Consider the following 23,313-nt stretch of genomic DNA (forward strand, 5'->3'; position numbering starts at 1 on the left):
CAGCTCAAACAATGTGGTATTAGCCATGAAAGAAAAATAAAACAACAGGACAGAATTAAGACTTTGAGAGTACACCTGTGAATTTAGTATATAATAAACACAACATACAACTCAGTAGGGAAAGGATACAACAGATACCAAGCGGTGTTGGCCATCCATTTGTCAAAACACCCAAGTAGATCTCTAGCTCACATCATCCACAAAATTCAATTCCAGAGGCATCAAAAGGCTCAGTGTAGAATTATAAAGCCACAGAGACACGCGATTCACAAAAGAGAAATACGAACAGCCAATAAACATATTTGATGGTGCTCAACTTCATTAGCAACCAGGAAAACACAAGTGAAATCCAGAAGGGATGGGATGCCAATGTTTACCTATCACACTGGCTGAAATCAAGACGATTGATCATGTCAACAGAGTGCATGTATGAGAGATACGTCTGTGTACCGTTCAGAGGGATGATAATATAATAATTGTTCTGTGCCCAGCAATTTGGCAGAATCCATTTGAATTTTTAAATGTCAGGGTGCCTGGGTGGCTCAGTCGGTTGAGCGTCCGACTCTTGATTTTGGCTCAGGTCATGATCTCACTGTTTGTGGGACTGAGCCCTGAATTGGGGGCTGATCGTGTGCTGGTAGTGTGGACGGAGCCTACTTGGGATTTTCTCTCTCCCCCTCTGTATGCCCCTCCCCGATGCGTGCCCCCCCCCAAAGTAAATAAATAAACATTTAAAAAAATAATAAAAAAATAAAACTTTAAATGCCAATACCACGACCCCACGGTTTAATCACTACACCCCGGATAAACATTTAAACATAGGCTCCAAGAGAAATGAATAAGGATGCTCACTGTGGTACCACTCTTCGGAGTGGAAATAAATTAAGGTAAATCCTTGCAATGGAATGTTTTGCAACAGTTAAAAAATCATGAGTTAGAAAATGAATAACCACTGAAAAGCCCTCAAGACAACGAAAAGACTCAGGTATATACACGACGTGATGTCATTGTGTAAATACACACCAAAACACTATATATGCGTAAATGCGCATGCACATGCGTGAATGTGTGTGTGTGTGTTTGTGTGTGTGTGTGTGTGTGTTCATTGAAAAAAGAGCCAAGGACGTGCCAGATTGATATCAATGATTGCCCCCAGGAACTAGGGCTGGAATGGAGAAGAGTCTGGTCTTCTGTCAAGGTCTGTACCGTTTTGGGGGCGCCCGGGTGGTTCAGTAGGTTAGACGTCCGACTTCAGCTCAGGTCACGATCTCACGGTTCATGAGTTCGAGCCCCATGTCGGGCTCTGAGCTGTAGAATTAGCTCAGAATCTGTCAGCAGGTAGCCTACTTCATATCTTCTGTACCCTTCTCTCTCTGTCCCTCCCCCACTTGTGCTCTGTCTCTTTCTCTCTCTCAAAAATAAATAACCATTAAAGCTATTTTTTAAATGATCTCTATCAGTTGGTTTATTTTTAATACGAGAGAATACTCTCATGTAATCTTTGAATAAACTGAAACTAATTTAAAAGATCAGAAGGGGGGCGCCTGGGTGGCGCAGTCAGTTAAGCGTCCGACTTCAGCCAGGTCACGATCTCGCGCGGTCCGTGAGTTCGAGCCCCGCGTCGGGCTCTGGGCTGATGGCTCGGAGCCTGGAGCCTGTTTCTGATTCTGTGTCTCCCTCTCTCTCTGCCCCTCCCCCGTTCATGCTCTGTCTCTCTCTGTCCCAAAAATACATAAAAAACGTTGGGAAAAAAAAAATTTGTTTAAAAAAAAGAAAAAAATAAAATAAAATAAAATAAAAAGATCAGAAGGTAAAGAAAACCTCGCAGGCCCCAATAAGTGAGGATTCCGAAACTCAAAGAATGGCTGGAATCTGGACAGGACCGGTTTTCCACCTGCGAAGAGTAAAGGGACTTCACCTTTCTTCAAATGCCATCAAATCAGAAGCCACATGTTGACAGAAGGGAAAAACCAGCGCTGAGCCAGGAGGGAGAAGTTTGCGTTCCAGCCCCAAACAGGCCGGCTGAAGGTTCGAGAGCCCTGTCAGTATTGTTCCAAAGGAAGCCAACGATGTCCTGAGGGGATTCTGAAGTACACAGGACATTGGTCCAGAGCCAGAACCCTTCATCTGGACTGAACTAGACCCACGGCGGACAGTAATGGAGAGCAGGTATCTATGCATGGCAGGTGTTCGATCCTCTATGAGGATATATGAAGCCTGACCACCCAGCGGTCATTCAGTCCAGTTACAGAGGCCCAGGGGATGGCTCTGTCACCCGCTTCTGCTGACCGCCCCCTTCACTACCACTTGCCATGTTTGGGGCTCTGAATTTCTCTTCTCTAACATGATGTACAATCTCGTAGAGCGGTCGCAAGGATCAAACAAACTGATATAAAAGATCTGTCACAGGACGATACAAATAACCCGATTTAAAAAGCCGATGTTGGGGTGCCTGAGTGGCTCAGTCAGTTAAGCATCTGACTCTTGATCTCGGCTCAGGTCATGATCTCATGGTTTATGAGTTCAAGCCCCATGTCAGGCTTTGTGCTGGCAGCACAGAACCTGCTTAGAATTCTCTCTCCCTCTGTTTCTGCCCCTACCCTACTCATGCTGTCTCTGGCCCCTCCCCTACTCATGCTCTCTCTGTCCCCACCCTACTCATGCTCTCTCTGCCCCTACCCTACTCACACTCTCTCTGCCCCTACCCTACTCATGCTCTCTCTGGCCCCTACCCAACTCATGCTCTCTCTCGCTCTGTCTCAAAATAAATATATAAACTTTAAAAAAAAAAAAAAAAAAAAGCTGATGTTGAAGATCAGGGTAAGTAAGCATTTACAGACTGTTCCAGGGTTCTGGGGGTACCTCCATCCGGGTGAATCCAGTCACGATAAGGGGAGGACCACAGGGCTCACACCAGCCATTTTATTAGGGGACCAACCAGAACTCCAAAGTATCCTGGAACAACGTTGACATCACTCCAGAATATGTCACTTTCAGCTCAGAGTTCCGCAGACTATTTGTAAAGAGTCAGACGGTCGATATTGTTGGCTTTGCAGGTCACACGTACGGTCTCGGCAGCAACCATCGGGCTCTGCCATCTCAGCACCAAATCGGTCTTGGCCAATGTGTACGTTTCATCTGACGAGGCCTTACATACAAAATCTGGGAGCGGTGGGCCAGGTCCGGCCCACAGCCTCTACGTGGCCAAGCTCTGCTATCGCAAAGCCAATCAGACGTACAGGAAATCATGCTTAGGGTGGAGGGACGTTTGGTATAAGGCACAGAGCTATCGATGACAGATCGATGTCAGACAGAAAGCCTGATTTATACGGAGCACGCCTAACGTGAGGCCAACAGGCCAAGTGACAGATCCGCACCCCCATCCCGGCCCCAGCGCGGGGACACGCTGTCTCTCAAACTGCAAGTTGAGCCCACGTTGGGCACCCACGGTCTTCCTCACTCGGTGGCTGGCCCCCAAGCAGACACCCGGTAAATCCTGGCAGAACTCCGGCGACAGCGTTTGGGGCAGAGCACAGGGATTTAAAGCCCTAAAAACTCTTTGGAGACCTGGTTCTAATGAGAGTGCCGCGTCCAAGAGCTTTTGGACAGGTTGCGGATGTGGGCCGTGGAGGCAGGCCGACCCAGCGTCCCCGGCAGAGAAGGGCAAGCTTGAGTTACTCCGCGATCAAAGCTCGCTTCAAGGTCAGATTCCTGCTGCCGGGGCAGCTAAGCAATGAAGGAAATACATCTGCCCCCGCAGCTGTATTCTTAGCCGGGGCCTGGAGTCCAGTGAGTTACGGGCTCAGAAAGGATGAGGCGCTTTTCAAAGCACCAGATCATCTGGGCCTTTCTGCGGCTTTCATTACCGGCACAGAGTCAGTCCCCTGCCCCTCTCGTCCCCTGCCCCCCCCCCCCCCGGGGTCCCTCTCTGAGCGAGGCACAAACACTTTCTGTTTCCATCGAGAGAACAGGTTTTCTTGGCAGGGAGAGGACAGACAGCTGAGGGAAAGTCAGAGCACACACCGGGGAGGCCGTGAAAGAAACAAAGCCTCCAAGGAAGAGGCCACCAGAGGGGCTAGATCCCAAATGCAAGAGGTAAGACAGGCACGTGCACACCTGGGCATAAGGCTGGGCTGTTCGCAACAGCACGTGACCAACAAGGCCGGGCTCTGCGCCCTCAGACCGCCCCGCCCACGGCCACCACACAAATTGCCATTGTCGTCGTTGGTCACTAAGAATGCCACTCCAGGAATCGCTGACACGCCGAGGGGCCTCTATCCTGAACAACGTGGCCTTTGCCCTTAAGGCTTCACCCACCCGCTGGAGCACCTGCACGGCCCCCCGCGTGGGTCTACACCCTGGCGGGTGGGGGGGGGGTCTACACCCACACACAAGAGGATACAGAACCGCCCAATACGGAATCGTGGGGCCTGTTAATTAGAAAAAACTAGCGAACACGCCCATGTCAAGCAGGTGGAAAGAAACTTTGGGTCAAGGTGTTCCTGCTTAAGCCTCATTAACTGGCTCAGGGGTGGACAGAGGAACCACTCAAACTGGGGTCTGAGACCACAGTTTCATTCTGCTAACGAGACCTTGGGCTCCAAAAGGGAACGTAATATGGCACACAGGATACCCGCAAACACTTAAGGCGGCTTAGGTTTCCTTTGGAAAATGCTCCGACTGGAAAAGTCTGGAAACTACGGGATCAGGTGAGGCTAGGCTCTGTCCCTCGAAGATTTATTGTGCTCTCTCTCCCCATCTCTCCGTCTGCCTCTCCCCCCTCTCAAAATAAATAAATAAATATTAAAAGGAAAAAAAAAGAGAATTGTTGTGGGACCACTTACCCACCGGTTGACTAAAAAAACAGAAACAAGGGACGGGTTCCACGATCAGGTACGTTAATCTCCCCCCTCGGATGTTAATTACAACCTACAACGAAACGTTAAAGGCTAAGAGAATTCTTGCCATCAAAGAAGCAGCCCTTAGCTTTTAGTGTTTCTCCGATTTTGCCAATGGACTTATCAGAAAAAAAATGTTTTTTTTTTTTTAGAGCGGACCACTTGGAAATGTTGGGTTTGGCCAGAGAAAATGGCAGCAGGGGGACAGAAAGGCATTGTGCGCGAGCTGTAGTCTCCGATTAGCCAGGAGTGTGTAAGGGGTGAGGGGGATGCCCGGGTTGTTTGCAGGATCTTTGGGTCTGAAAGGCTTTCTCTGCAAAATAATAGCCAGAAGCCCCCTCTCCTTTTGATTCCTAAAGCCTTTTCGAAAAGGCCAAGCATCGTGGCGGTCAAGAGCTAGAACAGAGCCCGTACCCCATCAATCGCGGTGATGGCCCTCCGTCACCTAGCACGACGTCCTTCTCTCCCCTGCACGCCTACTGAAATTCTCCCCAACGTCCAAGGCCCAGCTCAAAGGTCACCTCCACTCTGGACACTCCCCCACCATGTCACAAGTGTACCCGGAACGTGAAGACGCTCTGGGACACGACGTGGTAGCTGCCTTTCCATGCTCACTCTATTCGGCACCCAGGGCACCTGCCCCGGATTCCCAGTTGGTCAGAGGCAGGCCCGGTGCAGACAAAAGGCAAGATGCCCAGGCTACTGGGTTTTCAACTTGGACACACACGGGGAGGGGTGCGGAGAGGGTCAATGGCGTGTTTGAACTCTCTCTCGCGATTTAAATGATCCTACGGCCTTTCTGTAGGTTTAAATTCACGGAAGCTGGACAGGGAAGAGGGAGCACAGTGTGAGCTTCCCCGACTCTCTGCCCGCCCACCTGGCAAGCCCACGCACTGCCCCAGCTCCAGAGGGACAAGGAGAGGCTGGGTGCCTGCCCTCTACAGGCGGTACTTGACGAATCTTCCAGCCCGGCCCTCTGCCATGAGCTACAGACTTCTGGATCCCAGTGCCTGGCCGCCAATCCCTACTCTCAACCTAACGGCCAGCCTGAGCCCTCGAAACAAATCGAATCCCGCCCCTCTTCTGCTTAAGATCTTTCAATGGTGTCTCACTTGTCCTTCTCAGTCTGTGGCCTCTGGGGCCCCCCAAGCCCCTCTCCCCCATCACCTCACTCCCCTTCGTCCAGCCAGCACGCTCAGTCACGCCGGACTCCTCCCCGCCTCAGGGTCTCGCCCCCTTGCCATGACCTCCTGGAATATTCTCCCTGTGGTCCTTCACGTGACAGGTCCCTCCGGTCTTGAAGTCTGTCCATGAGAGGGCAAGAAAGAGGCCTTTCCGTAACCAGCCTCCCCCACCGTGGGTGACTTTCGAGGCCACCATCCCGTCTCCTACAGGGTCCTTTCCACTCCCCGCCCTCGTTTATTATCTATTCTGTGCCTCCCCCAAGGACCCGTGCGCCCCACTAAAACAGAGACGTGGTCTTTCTGGTTCGGTCTGTGGGGCTGGTTTGTGGAACAGTGCGTGATACACAGGATGTGCTCGGTATGTTCAAAAACTAAATGAAAGGATGCTGCTGTCAGCGCTTGGAAAATCCAAGAGGTTCTCTTGAAAGGTAGTGAGTTCCCCATCACGGGCAGGAGGCGCGCGTGGCGGGCGTACTGGAGTGGGGCCTGAAGTGAGGTGCGGCGGGAGAGGGGCGGGCTTGATCTCCCAAGTCCTGCCCAACACTGGGAGTGCCCGTGCGTGCCCACGATGGATGACACGCCCCGGAGGCTTCTCGCCAGACATCCTTCTCTCGGGCACCGAAAACCCACGCCCACAACCTCGCGCCACAGTACGGCCAGGCCCTGCTCCCCAGATGCAAGAGAGACGCCTTGTCGACCCTGCGGAAATCCTGGGAACGCAACTTAAATTTTTTTTTCCAGAAGCGAAGACTGTGAGCGTCAAGGGCCACGTGGCTCAGGCACGGGTTTGCACACGCATTCGGAATTAACTCCTGGATGCTGGCGGCCGACAGGGAGCTCCGGGGGCTGAAACATCAGCATTACGGCACCACCTCCCCACCTCCCCCCACCCCCGGCCGCTCCCTGTCCCACCAGGGCCTTGGCAACAACCCACACGGGCCTGTAAAAGCGAGAGCCATTACTTGGGCAGAGACTGTGGGTTGGTCCACGGAGCCACAAAGATTTTAAATTGTAAAACACGACCCCGTAAGGGCAGAGGGCCTCTGGTGTCCTCTAAAATCTGCCCAAGCACCGAGCCACAGACGAGGAAATGCTCTGATGCCCTCGCTGGAATGACGATGCCACCAGATGGATAGGTCTGGAACCGTCGAAAAGACCCAGAGAACGAGTGCCCCCGAGAGGCTCAGGCTGGGGGGGCCTCGGAGACTGGCGAGGCTTAGATTGTTCTAATTCTCAACGCAAAGCATCCATCGAATGCCGCCCACGAGCTTGACTGCCACGAATTTATTGTGGCCGTCGTTGCTTGGCAGGGAAAGGAAAAGCATCGAGGGCTCATTTTCTTAGCTTGCGATCCTGGCCCCAGCCCACACTCTGGTGCAGGAGGCCAGCCTGGGGTCACTGGCAAATGGGGGCACCTGTGTGCGGCGTCCTTCCTTATACACCGGAGGGGACGACGGAGGCTCCGGGGGACAGACTGCAGGAGGGCCTGACTTTTTGCCTTCATGCTTTCGTGTCGACCATGGGCCCCTTCTTTCAAACTGCACACACACGGGGCACCCGGGTGGCTCAGTCGGTTACGCGTCTGACTCTTGGTTTCGGCTCAGGTCACGGTCTCACGGCTCGTGAGTTCGAGCCCCGCGTCGGGCTCTGTGCTGACAGCTCGGAGCCTGGAGCCTGTTTCGGATTCTATGTCTCCCTCTCTCTCTCTCTGCCCCTCCCCTGCTCATGCCCTGCCTGTCTGTCTCTCTCTCTCTCAAAAAAAAAAATAAATAAACATCAAAAAAAAAATTTACAAATGCACTTATAGGCGCCAAACTGTTTATTAGGCTCTAGAAGGACCAGATAGGCCTGCCCTCTGTCCCTCAATGCTGCCAGGCCCCTTTCCTACACGACATGGTCCCCTCTGCCTCGAATCGGCCCCAGATGCTCCTGTGGCTGACTCCCGGTCACCCCAAGGGGTCACGCCCGCATGACGCCTCCCTTCCCTCGTTACACATTACCCTGTTTTCCTTCTCGTTGTAGTTCCCATCCCTGCCCCCAAATTTATTCATGCTTATTGGCTGTTTTGCCCAGTAAAATGCAAGCTTTTGTTCATTCTTACATCCTTGCTGTCTACAACAGTATCTGGTATATGGCAGGCAGCCAGGGAGTAGCTGCACACGAAAAAACAGGGGAGGGGAGAAAGGCGGGGGGGGGGGGGGGTGGAGGTGGGAAGTTCATGATCAAGGAACTAAGAGAAGGCAGAAAATTCCAGGAGATGAGGTTTCAAGGGAATGGGTCCATTCAGGTAGATTCCTATGGGATTTAGTAAAGATTTCCATCTGAAGTTTAAGGCCAAGGACGGGCCCTCTGAAAGGCTTGAGATCGAGAGTGACAGGGCCGGCTTTGTATTTTTTTTAAATATCACCCTGGATTGGGTGTGAAAACTGAGTTATAAAGAAATAAGCAAGGTGACGGGTTAGGGGGCAGCCTCAGTGGCTCTGATAAGTCCTGCAGGCGTGGCGACCCGCAAGGAAACAGCCAGCGCCCGGGGTGGGGGGGGGGGCAGGCTGAGGAACCTGAAGGAAATACATCCACACGGACTGCAGACATTAGCAGCATTCTCTAAAATACTAGGAATTGTCCAAGAGGTAGATTTGGTGGAAGAGAATGGAGACTGACTGGTTTGGGGATGCCCCTGAGACATCCCAGTGGAACCGTCTAGAAGGAGGCTGCATAGGCAGATCTGGAAGGTCAGGAGAGGAGTCCAGGCTGGAAGGAAACACAGATCCGAGAGACATGATGAAACGAGGAGACTTAGGGACTGGAGGTGGGGAGAACAAGAGGAAAGCCCAAAGGTCGCACGCTTTCCAATATGGATCTCTCTGAGAACGGCCGGTGCGGCTCTTAGAGCCCAGGATACAGGAAGGAGGAAATATTTGAATAATCCTAAAATAACGGGGCTCTGCCCAGAAACTGCCTAGGACCCAGCGGAGCTATGGTGAAGAGTATGACGGGGTACAGAGGGGGGAAAGGTCAAAGCCCCGGAGAGAAGTGTTTCAAGCCAGGCTTACAGGAAGTGCTTGCTGTTAAATTTCTAGGAATCGAGAAGCCGTGCTTCCCATGAGGCCAAGTGACTTGGCCTCCCTGGTAACTAGGTGTGGCTGTGTGACTAAGTTCCTGTAAAAGAACACACACAGCAGTGTGAGTGAGGTCTCTCTGGAGACATTTCATGGAAAGGGAAGGGTGCACATTCTCCTCCTCCTTTCTCCGCCCTATCGCTTGAAGCCTGGATGAGATGGCTGGAGCATCGGCAGCCCTTGCGACCATGAGGATGAGGACCACATTCAAGAGAGAGCAAAGGAAAGAGCTAGAAAGTGCCTGGGTCTCTGACAACCTCACGAAAGCGCCATAGCTCTCTCTTCTCAGGCCGCCGACTTCCCAAGAGAAAGGAAACTGTCTTACGGAAGCCACGGCCACTTGAAGAGGTGCTGTTACATTGCAGTCAATTTTAATCCTCATCCGAATACTAGCCGACAGATCCAACACGTCCCCTGCACTGCTGTCCCCTTGCTGCGGGTCACGTCATTGCCTCGGTAGGGATATCCTCCTCCTTGCCTGTATTTATTTAAATCCTGCCCATCCTCTGGAGGATGGATCAGATTCCACCTCCCACACGAGACTTCCTCCCTTGAACTCTGGCGCTGTCTGCCTGCCCCCACTCTTTGGGCATCTGGCCTATGCTGCCTTCCCAGTGATTCACGCCCCCCCCCCCCCCCCACACTTATCTGCTGGCTCCTCAGAGAGGCTCAGGCCCCTCAAGGGCAAGGTCCACCATTTCCAAGTGCTCGTATTCCCTGGGCCCAGGGAGGCCGTCAATACAAGGTCATGATGAACAGGCCCCCCCTAAGGTTCTTCCCGCCCCCCACCTGCAGCCAAGTTAAGGATGGACCCAGAAGGTATGGAAACGAATTCAGAAAATGAGAAGGCAGGTAAGACAGTTAAAACCACTTCTCATAGCAAGAGGTAGCTTGACGGAAAGATCTAAGACTTCTCCCTCAGACTATACAACCCAGCTGGTTGACCTCCATGAGGTTCACGCGGCAGGGGGCACCATTCACACAGAAAACGAGGGGCAGATGTCATGCCCCGGGCCCCGCACGTACAGACTCAAGTCCCTTCGGTAAAAGCCAGCCAGTCAGGTCAACCGACACGTTTTCACCTAACGCGCCTGTAACATACTTCGCGATCTGTCGCTCTCGGTAACAAATCACTTTGGAGGACCTCATCCCAGAGGATGTTTGGAACAGCCTGAGCACAAACGCACACCTCAGTTCATTCGTCAAGGCAGTCTAATGTTTGTAACTGCAGATTTTTGCGTCTGTGGCTTGCCTCGGAAATTGTTAAACTCGATCGGCAAAGCACATGAGGCCCAGAGGATCCCCCGCCCCTGGTCAGAGCTGAAGTCGTAACACAGGCTGACCGGCCGGGGAGCCGTCAGCGGAGATAACAACTACTGGGGAAGCTTCCATGGAAACGTCTAACTTCGAAGAAGCCCAAATCCCTCAAAACATCTGAGAAGGCAGGCGCAGGGGAGAAGGCAGCCTCCCGGGTGACCCTCGGAAAGCGACCACGTGGACTTGGAACCCATGCGAAAGACGCCAAAGCTGTCGTGAACGGACCCAAGAGGCGAGCTTGGCACATCAGGAGCCAAATGAGAGACGAGAAGGGGCCTGCTGAAAATAACACGAGATGGGCTGCTGGCCGGAGATGACAGCCATTCACAACCAGGTCAAGTGCAGCACCCGGGGTCAGTAACCGGTCCCGAGGTGAAGGCTGCCCTCCTTCCCATGCACGGCTGGAGCGCAGTCTAGACAGCTGAGCCTCTGCCCCCGTCCGGACGTCAGAGTCCAGGATTTCACGCCAACCCCGAGTGGCATTTGACACCTGGGGAGGCCTGGGGAAAAACCACTCTCTGGGGCCGCGTCACCACTGGTGACCACCAGGTGTCAGTAGTGAGCGGGGGCGCCACCCATCTGGAGTCTTCAGAGAACTTGAACCAGATGGGGGGGGGGGGGCACCGGATGCTGTGGCTTTGGGGGCAAACAGGGCTATCACCGCATTCTCAGGCATGCACGAGTATTTCATTTCAGTTACTCGGCTGTCAACTCACCATGCAAACGCGCTGCGCCCCGTCTAGGATGTTTTTCATCCAATATCCTTCACGCACTCCGAGAAAAGATTCGGGGCTGCTCACGTGGACAGAGGCCTTTCTGTTTTCGCCCCGCCCCCCACCCCCAGGGGAAAGCGAAAACATAAAGCAGGGTTTTCTACTCCTCGCCGATCCTTCCCCCACAGACACTCTCCCATAAGTGTTCTAGAAGTTTCTCTTCATACAGAGGTTCGAGATGTGGGTTTGCAATGCTTCAGTGACAGCTTGGGGGTTACTGGGTGCGGAGCCCGCAGGGACACAAAGCTTGTGCACCGTGCAAAAGCCAGAGCGGAGGGCCCCTTCCCTGCCTGCTTTATGGAGCTGGACCCAAACTGGTCTCTGTCAGCAGCTGTAACATCTCCAACGGAAATACTAGATCATGAGTAGCTTCAGCAACAACGGAGGCTGTCCTTGCTCAGTCTTTTAAAACCCGGGATGTCAGGAAAGCTTTGTCAAATCCTACAGCGACTTCCCTCTCCAGGCTGGGGACATATCCTTTGGAGCACGGGCCCATGCCAAGCCCAGCCCACGATGTCCTCAACACCAAGCACTAGGGTCCCTTTCAGGGTCCACAGTGACACTCAACAGCACCCAGCCACCCCAGAGAAGGCACCCCATTTACCGCTGCCTCTCCGCATCCAAAGATGCGTCTGAGCACTCCTCTGAGTACAGGCGGTGTCTAGAGGGTCCCTCACTGCCAATTATCCCTTAACTGGAATCAAAGTAAGCCCCGCTTCAAATATCTCACAAGCAATGATACCGAGGACAAAGGAGAAACACAGTCCTCCGCATGAAGGGCATTCCTAGGCTTGCGTTTAGCCTTTTGCAAATAGCTTTGAGTCGCCATCTTGCCGCAAGGAAACACCCAAAGGTTGGAATGCCAAATGGCATCACCACTGAGGCCCACGACCTCGAAAAGCAGTCTTGCCAACGGGGGACCAAAAGCTGGCCCAACTACCCCCTGGGACCGTCACTGAAACAGGAAGTGGCAGGACCTTTCTGGATAGAGACAGCCACCAAAGCAAAGATACCAGTGGGGTCAGAAGACCCAACTGGGTCTGCCTAAGGTCCTGCCATGGTGCCACATTTATGGCTTATCTGTGCCCACGTTTCTTTGCTGACAAGAAGCACTGTGCTTTCTAGGGCATCTTTCCGGGGAGAGATCATGTGCAGTGAGAGCCGGGGTCTTAGGTTAGCCAAGGAAACTTCTGCCCTTCTCCTGTCTCGGATCCCCGGTCCCCTATTGCATTCTGCCCCACCCCAGCAACAACTTTTGAGCTGCGTCTTCCAAGAACAAGGGTTTCCAGGTCTGGACTGAGAAATATGGAGCAAAGACCCAGTCTCACCATTTGCTGATGATGAGTAGCAGTGGTGGACGTTTCCGGAAGAAGAGGTGCTACAATTCTGCCAGAGGTCGGTTGCATGCCCATTGCCCACGATCCATTGCTAGAAAGAACCAGACATCTTCGATCAGACAGGGTGGTGAGGAGCGAAGGGAAGGGGAGAGAAAGGGGAAGGGAAGGCAAGAGCGGCCTCATCCGCCCGTCTACCTGGCCTGCCCCTGCCCTGCCCAGGGTGGCCCAGCCAGAGGCCACGGTCACGCTGGGGAAAGGAGAGAGGTGGGGGTCTGGCTCAGACATGGTGTTGGGCGGAGGGCCAGCGTTTCACAAATGAAAAGCACTTTGTGAACAGAAAAGTTCACTCACACACACACACGCACACAAGCTAGTACGTGCAGAAGTATGTCCTATAGCAGAAGGAGCCATGAACTCAAGCCAGGACACCTGCATTCAAGCCGGCTCTCCTCACCCCGGATCTCCTGGGTGTCGCTCCCCCAAGCTACTGCCTCTCTGAGCCTGTCTCCTGGCTCCTAAGTCCTATCAATCCCACAAGATTAAGAGGTTGTAAAAATGCTTACAAACGATGAAACAATCCACAGATCCCCAACATCACAATCTCTCACTCTGACATATTTCTCAACCTTGGAAACGGACAAGAATATCACGTCTGGGATACGCCTCAGTTAAGAAGTTAAAACCACAGTAGGGGCACCTGGGTGGCTCAGCCGGTTAAGCGTCTGACTTTGGCTCAGGTCGTGATCTCAAGGTTCCTGACTTCCGGCCCCTCGTCGGGTTCTGTGCTGACAGCTCAGAGCCTGGGGCCTGCTTGGGATTCTGTGTCTCCCTCTCTCTCTCTCTCTCTCTCTGCCCCTTCCCCACTCACGCTCTCTGTTCATACAGAGCAGGCTTTAGAGTGGAAGGTGCTATGCCCACATCACAAAGCAGACCGGGGGCTGTGAACTCTTTTCCGGAAGAGCCTATTTTAACCTTCCCATTTCCAGCCCTAAAGGGTGTTCCATGACATGTGGAGAAAAACAAACCTTCATAAATACTCCACTTCCTTCCTCAAGGAACCTACGGCGCAAAAAAAAACAAAAAAAAAACCAAAAAAAAACAACCCTGCAATTTTATCAAATGAAGGTCGGGAAACCCTGAGGTCTCTGCACTGAAATTATTTGGCTTAAATGGAGGCCTGCGCCGCTCACCTAGTCTGGCGATCGCCTCCCTCCTACCCCTGAATCTGCTCGGGTTTTCTCCAAACAACTGAAAGGGGGCAGCCTGCCAGAAACTGCAAAAACGCCCCGGGGGCCGCCCGAGACTTTCACGTCGTTTGCAAATCACGACGCGGCGCGGACCTGGAGGAATCGCCGCCCGGGAGGCCCGAGCCCTGGGCGTTGGGGGTGGGGGGGGAGGTCCGGGTGCCCCGCCCGCGCCCACCTCCCCGCTGCCCGCCGGGCACTCACGCTGACGATCGTGGAGACGAAGAGCAGCACGAGCACTGCGACGTGGAGGACGATGATGCCCAGCAACAAGAGGAGCATTCTGGCGGCTGGTTCTGCTCAGCGGAGTTCCTGCCTGCCGGGAAAGAGAGCCGAAGCTGGACGTGAGGCCCAACCAACTGGCCCCGGCGGGCGAGCGAGGGAGGGAGGGAGGGAGGGAGGGAGGAGGAGCGCGCGGAGGGAGGGTCCCCGCGCCGGCGGAATGCAGGGGCCTGGCTGCGCGCCCGGCCCGGGTCGCGGCGCCCGCACGCCTCCCGGCGGCCGGCCGAGAGAGGGCAGCAGCCGGCCGCAGCATCCCCGCCCGGCAACCCGCGGGGGGCCCGCCGGCCACACGACACCTCTTGCTTCGGGGACGAGACGAGAGGGTACGCACGTCTAAGTCACCCCGGGGGGAGAGCTCTTCCCAGAATGACCAGCGGAGGCCACGGCACACCTCCACCCACCCGGGGTTGCCTCCGGAGCACAGCCCCACGTGGGGAAGGAGGCAGGAGGAGGAGAGAGCCCCCTTTCCCTACGGGGTGGCGGCTGGGGGTCCGCGCGTGGGCGCCCCGATTTCTGCCGGAGGCCCGGGGACGCCAGCGGCACGCTGCGAGGGAGAGCGCCCGGCGGGGAGCTGGTTTCCCAGGCCCGGTGCGCTCCGCGTTCCGTTAGTCTCCCAAGTTTCCACCGGGTTCTGCCAGCGCCAGGGAGCCGTCCTGGCCCCGGCTCAGCCTGGCGTCCACACCGGCGGCTCCGGAGAGGAGGCGCAGAGCCGGGGGAGTGTGGGCAGGAAAGAAAGGCCCAGAGAGTGGCCGGACCCCTGCGCTTCCCGCCCACCGCGCGCTTCACCCCCCCCCCCCCCAAGCCCCTCCCGCCGCAGCCCCTGCGGGCCGGGCCCTGCGCTCCCGGGCTGGCCTCTCGCCGGTTCTCCCCCGACACGCGGAGCCGAGACACGACCCGGTTCGGCCTCGGCGCGCCGGGACGCGCGCCCAGGAGCCTGCACGGAAGGGGGGTGGCGGGGGGGGGGGGTGGCAGATGTCCGGTGGGAAGGAGAGGCGGAGGGTGGAGGGCTGAGTCCCAGAAGAACCGCAACCCGCCAGAGCCGGCAGGACAGCTTCCCCCACGCAGCTGTGTGGTCCTAGCCCCTCGTTTTACAGCTCTTGGGGGGAAATGGAGACTGGGGTGACCCGTTAGAGGGTACTATGGCTGTGGAAAGCCAGCTGCATTTGGGGGCACCGTCTCAGCACAGGGCCAGGGGAGACCACGTTTCAATAGCTCCGTTTTAAAAGTACCCAATACCAGGCCCCTCCGCTGCTCTCCCTAAGCAACACAGTCCAAGGAACCCCTGGAATGTACGGGAAGAAATGAGCACGGCTTTCGGACTGTCTCCCAGACGGTTTAAATTAAATCCAACGGCTCCTAGAGCCGGGAGGGACAAGAGAAGGATAATCGGGTATATGGCTAGAAATGGGGGGACCACGGGGGGCCAGCAGCCCCATCTCCGGGGTCCACCGCAGGGACTGCTTTGCCAATGAGTCCCCAAGTAGGCGCGTCTCCAGCGAGACCCAAAGTGCTCAGCCCTTGCCGCATATCCCCACACCGCCACCCGCGCCCCTTACGACTTAGGGACCGTAAGGCAAGGCCACACGGTGTCCCTACAAGCCCCGCAAGAACCAGACGAGCCAGACCGTGGTCCGCCTGTCCGAGCTCGGAAAGACAGCTCGCGGGCCTGGCCAGTCCAGTGCCCGCGCCTGCTCCGCGCTTTCTGGCACCATCGACGGAAGATGCCCACGTTTCTCCTGCATCTCCTCCACTTGTCCCTACCAAAGCACTTACGGCCCAAAGGGATAGTTGTCCCCGTTCCTCCAAGTGGCCTCCGGCACAAACTCGACGCGGCTGGCTCGGCGGCTGGCGTCCCCAAGACAGCTGCGCTGCGGGGCTGCGCGCGCGAAGCGAGGGGCCAGAGGGAGGCTCCCGGCGTTCCCCTTTAACGGGAACAACGCCCTGTCTGCGTCGCTGCAGTAGGGTGTGTCCCTGGGTCAGCGTGTGCAGGGGGGCGGGACTCGGGGGAGGAGAGAGGGAAGGAGGGAGGGCGGGCGGGCGGGAGACAGTTACTCGGCCTTCAATCCGCCTCGGGAGAAAGTCGATCACTGCAAAACCGCTGGGACTTTTACTCGCTACTAGCCGGCGGCTGAGCTTTCTCACCTCCGCTTCCTCTGGCTCCCCGAGCTCCTGGAGACCAAGTGTCGGCCAATAAACTGGCCCTTCTGCCCCCTCGGCCACGTGGGAAAAGCCCTCCCGAGGTCGCCCCCGCCGGGGCGCACGCACGTGCACTGCGCCCACGCGGGGACCGAGGCCGGATTCCTCTCCTCCGGGGAGGGGGGAGCCGGCACTTAAGCGCAGGAAGACGGCCCTCACCTCTCGGGTCCTGGCGCGCCTGGCCTGCCCTGGCATTTGTGCTGGCCACACCTGCACCGCGCCCTCCCGCGCTGTCCGTGTCTGTGCCCAGGCCGCGTGCCGGCTCCCTAGGACTCAAGGGACCCACTTTGCGGGCCCCGCTTGGGTGACAATTAGCAGGAGGAAGGAGAGTTCCACCGACTACAGCACAGCGCGCCCGGGGGAGGGGGTCTGGCTCCTGCTAGCCCGGACCACAGCCGGGTATGCTCCAGGCGAAGTTCGCCTGGCCAGGCTCCCAGCCTCCGCTGGCGTCCCCAGGCCATTGGGTGGGGAGTTGGCCATCGAGGTGGGGGAAGATCAGCCAGGGAAATCCGCTGATTCATAGTCGCCTGAAAGTGGTTCGCCCAGCGTCACAGGGACGGAGGGGCTAGCCCTTCTGGGCGTGGCGCAGGTGGGCCCAAATACGACTCTCGATGGGAGAGTGGGCGCCCAAGCCCAGAGCCTTAATGTGGATTTTAAATGTCTTTACTTACTAATGCAGCAATTCACACACACCCCGACTGCTAGTGTCCTGTCATAAAACCTCATCATTCCAACTGATTCAGACAACTCCATACTATTTTACTATTTGAAACCAGCTGTTTAGGGGCGCCTGTGACTCAGAAGGGTTGAGCATCCGACTCTTGACTTGGGTTGAGGTCATGATCTCTCGGTTCCGAGTTTGCCTCTCCTGGGGCTGACAGCGCAGAGCCTCGGTGGGATTCTCTCTCTCCCTCTGTCTGCGCCTCCCCGGCTCATGCTCTCTGTCTCTCTCTGCTTCTCTCTCTCAAAAAATAAACAAAAATAAATTTTTAAAAAGTACCTGCTTATGGTAGCTGATTGCATATTCTTGTCTTTAAGTCAAAATACATTATCTGGGGGCGCCTGGGTGGCTCAGTTGGTTGAGCGTCGGACTTCAGCTCAGGTCACGATCTCACGGTCCGTGAGTTCGAGCCCCGCATCAGGCTCTGGGCTGATGGCTCAGAGCCTGGAGCCTGCTTCCGATTCTGCGTCTCCCTCTCTCTCTGCCCCTCCCCAGTTCATGCTCTGTCTCTCTCTGTCCCAAAAATAAATAAACGTTAAAAAATTAAAAAAAAAAAATACATTATCTGAAATACTCTTCAAACCACGGTCTTTTAAAAACTCTTATATTAGCCAATTAAAAAGATGACATATGAAAGTTTGGCTCAATGCGCATTATATGACGGGTGCACACATGGTCTGGGAGAGGTGGTGTGGGGCAACGCTTAGGCACGCTGGCTCTGGGCTCAGACAAAGCTGACTACTCAGAGTCCTGAACTGGGGCAAGTACCTGAAGTTCCACGAGCTTCCATTTTTCCATCTACAAGCAGGACTGACAATGCCTACTTTAGAGGTGGTGAGTAGGGGGGGACAAGGTGTGTGAGGCAGTTTGCATAGTGTCCGGAACGTAATAGGGACCAGGACCCAGTAAACTGTCACCATGGTTACCGTTATATCACATTTTGCCCTCACATCAAGCAAGGCTGAGCCCCCACCCCCCCACCCCCGCCAGCCCACCCCATGAGCTAAAATAGCTTATGCCAATAGCATAACCAACCACAGGAATGACAGTGTGCTCTCTCTTCCTGGGTCATTTTATAGGTCAGGTGTGCCCCAGCAACTATGGCCTCTCTTTATGCCATTCAGAATTTTATTTTATTTATTCCACCAACACTGATGTGGACACTATGTACCCAGTACTGTTCTAAGCACTTTCCAGATAATTAGCGTATTTAACTCAGGATTTTCTTTCTCTTCCTTTTCTTTTTTTCTTTTTTTTCTTTTCCCAAGTAACCTTTTTACCGAAGCGTATGCATCTAGGAAAGAATACACGTCGTAAGCCATAAGCGACAGCCTGCCTCTTCCTCTTCCCAAGATTTTAGTCCCTAAGCAGGTGACACCACGCTGTGAGCTTTGGAACCCATGAGCTTGAACCCTTTTTTGCTCCTCCCTTACTGCCTCTCGCCTGTCTCCTGCCCGCTCGGCTCCCAGGGTGGAAGACGAAACACCGCCCCGGGCAGTGTCCACCAGGCTTGGCCACACCCAGGGCCAGGCCAGGGCTTGACTACCGGTGGAAGCTTCTCCCTAACCTGCTTCCCAACCCAAGGTCCCCTGCCAGCCAGCTGTGTGTGCAGAACTCCGTCCCATCAGGAAAAAAAAAGCATCTGGTCCCCTTTCTCCCTTCAAATCTGGACGTGCTGGGGTTTCCAGAGGCTCTCAGATAGAGCCTCTCCCCTCCCCAGCCAGAGTATATACCCAGCTTCCAAAGGAGGAGTTGAAAACCCTCTGACTGTCGGTCATCTGCAACACAAAAGCCCTGTCTCCCTGCAGCCCTTCCCATTTGTGATTTGCAGGGGGTGGGGGACTGGGCAGTTCTCGGAGAAGCATAAGCTTCCACTCTGCAGAGGGACAGTGTGCCAAGAAAACTCACCGGGCCGAATGGTGTAACCCCTTCCTCCACGCGGATTTCTCTGCTCCAAACACGAGGGATGCCAAGGCGGGGCCCTCCCCACAGGGCAGCCGAGAGACCAGCAGCTGGCAGGTTGTAAGCCCCACTGCTTCCAACCAGGCTCCCCGAGATGTTTCCCCGGGGGTGCTCTGTGTAACTGAAGCCAGGCCAGGCGTCTTTCCAGTTTATTCAGGGGCTGGTCCAATGCTGGGATATGTCATGGTGGCCTGAGAGCTTCTCAGCCTCTTCTGCTTAAAGAGACAGCGCCCAGCTTGGTCTACAGTGATCCCCAGAGGCCCTGCTCTTTTCCTCCGAGGAGGAAACGCGCTGTGTGGGGTATCCTACGTGTTAATTGCAGATAAGTTTCTTTTTTTCTTTTTTAAATCAGTATCATCATTTGAAAGAGCGCGGGCATCGCGCGGATGACATTGACCTCCGTGAGATCATTCGGTCCAAGTCAACAAGACTCGATTGAAGGCATTCGAACCGTCAATAGATAGGAACAATAGGCTGGGAGGACAGTTGCAAAGTTACGGAGCGTTGGACCAAGGAGGCCACCAGTTTCTTCAGGCTCTTTGCACTATATGTGTCCTCCAGTCTCCTGGGTGGAAGTCCCAAGACAAGGGCACTTAGTTTTATTGAAGGAGTCTCCTGGAATTCTGGCGGTTTCCCCACCTCTTAGGACAGGGATGCCAATCCGTAGTGCCCTGTAGAGTCTGGGGAAGTCTCTCTTGGCCGCAAACACCTTACGTTTTGTCGGGCTCCACAGTCCAGAGGGGGGTCCCAGAGGCCCACTGCCCGTTCTGCTATCAGCCAGGATGTTTCCAGGTGCAGTGAAACAGTGTAACCCGGCCTGGCCTCGGGTCTCCTTAGCTCCGACTGCTCATTAAAATTACGGACAGCTTTGCACACAGCCTGGCCTGGGCCCGTGTGCGAGAGTAGCAGACTCAGTGGTCCGGGCTGGGGCTCGGGTGTGGGTAACAGACGGTCAGAAGGCATCAGACAGTCACTTGTTTCTGCCTCGCTGCCTTCGGTCACGGTGCCCAAAATGGAAGTTATGCCCAGTGAGGGCTGTAGCGTCAGACAGGTTATGCTTCAGAGCCTTGCCAGGTACAAGGGGGCGTAGGTGTATATTTGGTGTGCGTGAGAGAGAGAGACAGAGAGAAGAGAAAGAGAGAGGAGCTCCCTCAATCCTCCCCAGCGAGGAGGTGAGGGAGGGCCCAGCGAGCAAGGTTTTCAGCTTCCCCAGACAACCCCCTGCCTTGATGTCCCCAAGATCCTGCTTGAAGGCTGCAGCTGGCCCTCAGGCCGGACTAAGCCTGAAGATGTCTGAGAGCCTTTGTGCCCAAGGGCTACGAATTCAGAGGAAAAAAGGGTGGGGTGGGGCAGGGTGCAGGTGGGAAGCAGGGAGTTTGCTTCTGGCTGGATAGTGCCAATCTGATCAGCCCTCCATCCTTCCAAGAGCTCCTTGTCCCAGGACCTGCTGTCTTGGCCCCGTGTGTCCTTCGATCCCCGCCCCCCATCTCCTGCAACCAAGCCCTGAAAACCAGCGGGCTTTGGCTGAGCCCTCTTTGATGAGCTCCTCGAAGCTTCCAGCCCCCAGAGCTGGTCCCTGCTGTGTTCCAGCGGCCCATCCATCAGGCCCCCGCACCCCTGTGTCTACCCACCTGGGCCAGGCCCTCTGCCTCCTCCTGGGCCCCCTCTCTCCTCGCTCTGGTGGCCCCCCTCAGCCAAAAGAAACCCCAGCCTCTCTGTTTGGAGCTGTGTGTCCTCAGAGACATGGAGACTATCCCCCGGGGTCCCTCGAACTGCCGGGCACCGTTCTGAACATTCCATGTGATTATTAATCTTTACAACAACCTTATGAAATAGGCGCCCCATCACCCTTTTTTCATAGGAGGGGAAACTGAGGCCCGGCAAGACACTGAGTGGCTTTCTCCAGACACCCCACGAGAACATGACAAAGGCCATGTACGAACCAGGCATGGATCCTGATACAGTATACCTATCGTTACAGCCACCTTTCTTTTTCCCGTTAAAAAGGCAAGAAAGGGGGCACCCGGGTGGCTGAGTCAGCTGAGTGTCTGACTTGAGCTCAGGTCATGATCTCGCGGTTTGTGAGATTGAGCCCCGTGTCGGGCTCCATGCCGACAGCTCGGAGCCTGGAGCCTGCTTCTCTTTCTCTCTCACTCTCTCTCTCTCTCTCAAAAATAAATAAACATTAAAAACTTATTTTTAAAAAGGCGAGAAAATATCCCAAAGCCTCCACTGTTTCCGCTAGTCCTGTGAGCTCCCCTTTGAAGGTCCTGCCTTGTTGTGCCAACCAGGCCTCCGGGTCGCACACCCATCCAGCCCTGTGCCGGGTGGATCTCGCGGGTGTGACAGGTTGATTTCCTAAGACCATCGGTATTGTCCACGGGGAGTGGGATCTCGGCAGCCCCTAGAGGTGGAACACAGCCCATCCTTCCTTTTCCTGCATTTAGAGCCGCTGCCCTGCCGTTGCATATAGCGTCTCGTTCAACAGGGAGGGACCAGGGCCGTCTTCCTCGCGGAGCGGTCAGGGCTCGGGGCATTTGCAGCGTGTCCCCCGGCCACGGGCGAGTACAGAGTTCCTCCGCTTTCCAGACCTGTGATTTTTCCATGATGTGGACGCCCCTCCCCCACAAGTGAAAACCAGAGGTGAGTCTTAATCGGGCACTGGTCCTGTTGATGAAGCTGTCGTCAGAGTGTCTGTCTCGCCAGGCACTGACTGGGTCGATATCTGGGGAGTGTTTACATGACAGATGAAGCCTTTCCTGTTTCGGTGCAGCCAGCAGCCTGTGTGGGCGTTCTTGGCCAGGGCTGGACACATCTGGTCGGAAAAGGTCCTCCAAAGTGAGGTTACTGCCTCATCAAGACTCAACTGGCTCTTTTGAGCAGCTTAGTGTCAAAAGCTCAAACACGGCGGTGGCGGGGGGAAGGGGGGGAGGCAGAGGGGAAGGAAGGAAGGCAAGGAGGGAAGGAGGGAGGGAGGAAAAAAGAGAAAGAGAAGGAGGAGGAGGAGAACGGAGAAAAGAAATGGAAGGACCCTGTTTGACTTCCCTGAGCGGATCTCTGTAAACAGACATGTTTGGAATTTGTGGCAAATCCAAGCCCCCAGAAGACGTTCTCTACGAGCAGCAGGAACAGGTAGAAGCAGCTTGAACACACATCTCACACACACACACACACACACTCAAGCTGGCACAGGGCTGTTCCCTAAATTACCTCTTTAAAAGTTACAAATGTATCATCTCCAGCGCCTTCACCTGGGGGGAGCGCGAAAGCACAGAGCGATCGTGTGGTGCCATTGGAACGATGCAAAGTACAAGGGGTTCTTTGTCCCCGGATGCTTGTTGCTTAGGAAAGCCAGATTCCACTAATGCCAAAGGAAGGCGAGGAAGTGGGCTTTTCTGACACGTCGAGAGCCAGCAGAGAAAGGATCCAGGAGCCACTGAAGCAGGAGAGGGTCCGAAAGTGATTTGGGCTGGAGACGAAAAACTCTGAAACTTTTCTAAGGCTCTCCCTCCTCGGGGATGTTTTTCTGCTCCAGGAGGGAGAGAGGCCCCCCGGAAGGTGGGGAGGGTGATGGATCTTGCCACCCAGCAATGGCTAGAACAGGCGGGAATGGACAGATCTTCTGGGCCCCACAGTCCAGGCAGGACAATGCCAAGGACAGCAGCCTGGGCTTCATGTCAGAGGTTGTCCTGTTGGAAGAAGGTGGACAGAAAGGTCTGTGATAAGCCAAGGCAATGAGTGATTCAGGTAGAGGAGGCCACACCGAGCCGGGGGGTGGGGGGTGAGGGGCATCAATCTCCCGCAAGAAGAGCGAGGTATGCACAAGCCATCCTGGAAGGCAACCCGAGTGAACAAGTCCCAGGGTGCATCGAGGTATGGCATCTCTGAGCTGCAGGCACTTGCACTAAAAATGAACTTGGGCACAGACGTTTTCTTCATCTCGGAGTCCCTGAACCACATATCAAGTGTGAAACCTCAGCTCAAGCCAGAGAAGTTCACGGGCAAAGGTCAAATCCCTTTGTGAAGTTCAAGGCAGTTCAAGTATCTCTGCTCTTGGTTGTTAAAGGCCAGCGAATATCTATCCAGGGGATTTCAGTGGTAAGCCTGGGTTTCATGCAGCAATTACCTTAGAATTCTGTTCCAGAAATTAAAATCCTGGAACCGTATCTTACAACAGGGGCAGATATGCAAAAATGTGGCTGTGACAGCTCTTTTTACGATGAAGGAAAATGTGAACATCCCGAATCTTAAGCAATGGGGAGAAATTTGGGTGCGGTCAT

At 54.9% G+C, this 23,313-nt stretch overlaps 1 protein-coding gene across 2 annotated transcripts in view; it reads right to left on the bottom strand.

Annotated features, from left to right (window-relative positions):
* Positions 1-19,163, bottom strand: part of PMP22 (peripheral myelin protein 22) — a 31,750-nt gene extending 12,587 nt beyond the window's left edge. The window contains exons 1-4 of one of the 2 annotated variants that reach the window (XM_053211646.1): positions 18,980-19,163; positions 15,928-16,076; positions 14,077-14,188; positions 12,620-12,719 (exon numbers count right to left, since the gene is read on the bottom strand). In XM_053211646.1, the coding sequence (XP_053067621.1) occupies positions 12,620-12,719; positions 14,077-14,154 (178 nt within the window). In that variant the 5' untranslated portion in view covers positions 14,155-14,188; positions 15,928-16,076; positions 18,980-19,163. The remainder of the gene's footprint in view (positions 1-12,619; positions 12,720-14,076; positions 14,189-15,927; positions 16,077-18,979) is intronic. The other variant, XM_027047244.2, reaches the window with a different exon arrangement.
* Positions 19,164-23,313: the final 4,150 nt, after the last annotated feature.

Source organism: Acinonyx jubatus, chromosome E1 (genome assembly GCF_027475565.1).
Source record: "Acinonyx jubatus isolate Ajub_Pintada_27869175 chromosome E1, VMU_Ajub_asm_v1.0, whole genome shotgun sequence".
NCBI classification, from domain to species: domain Eukaryota; kingdom Metazoa; phylum Chordata; class Mammalia; order Carnivora; family Felidae; genus Acinonyx; species Acinonyx jubatus.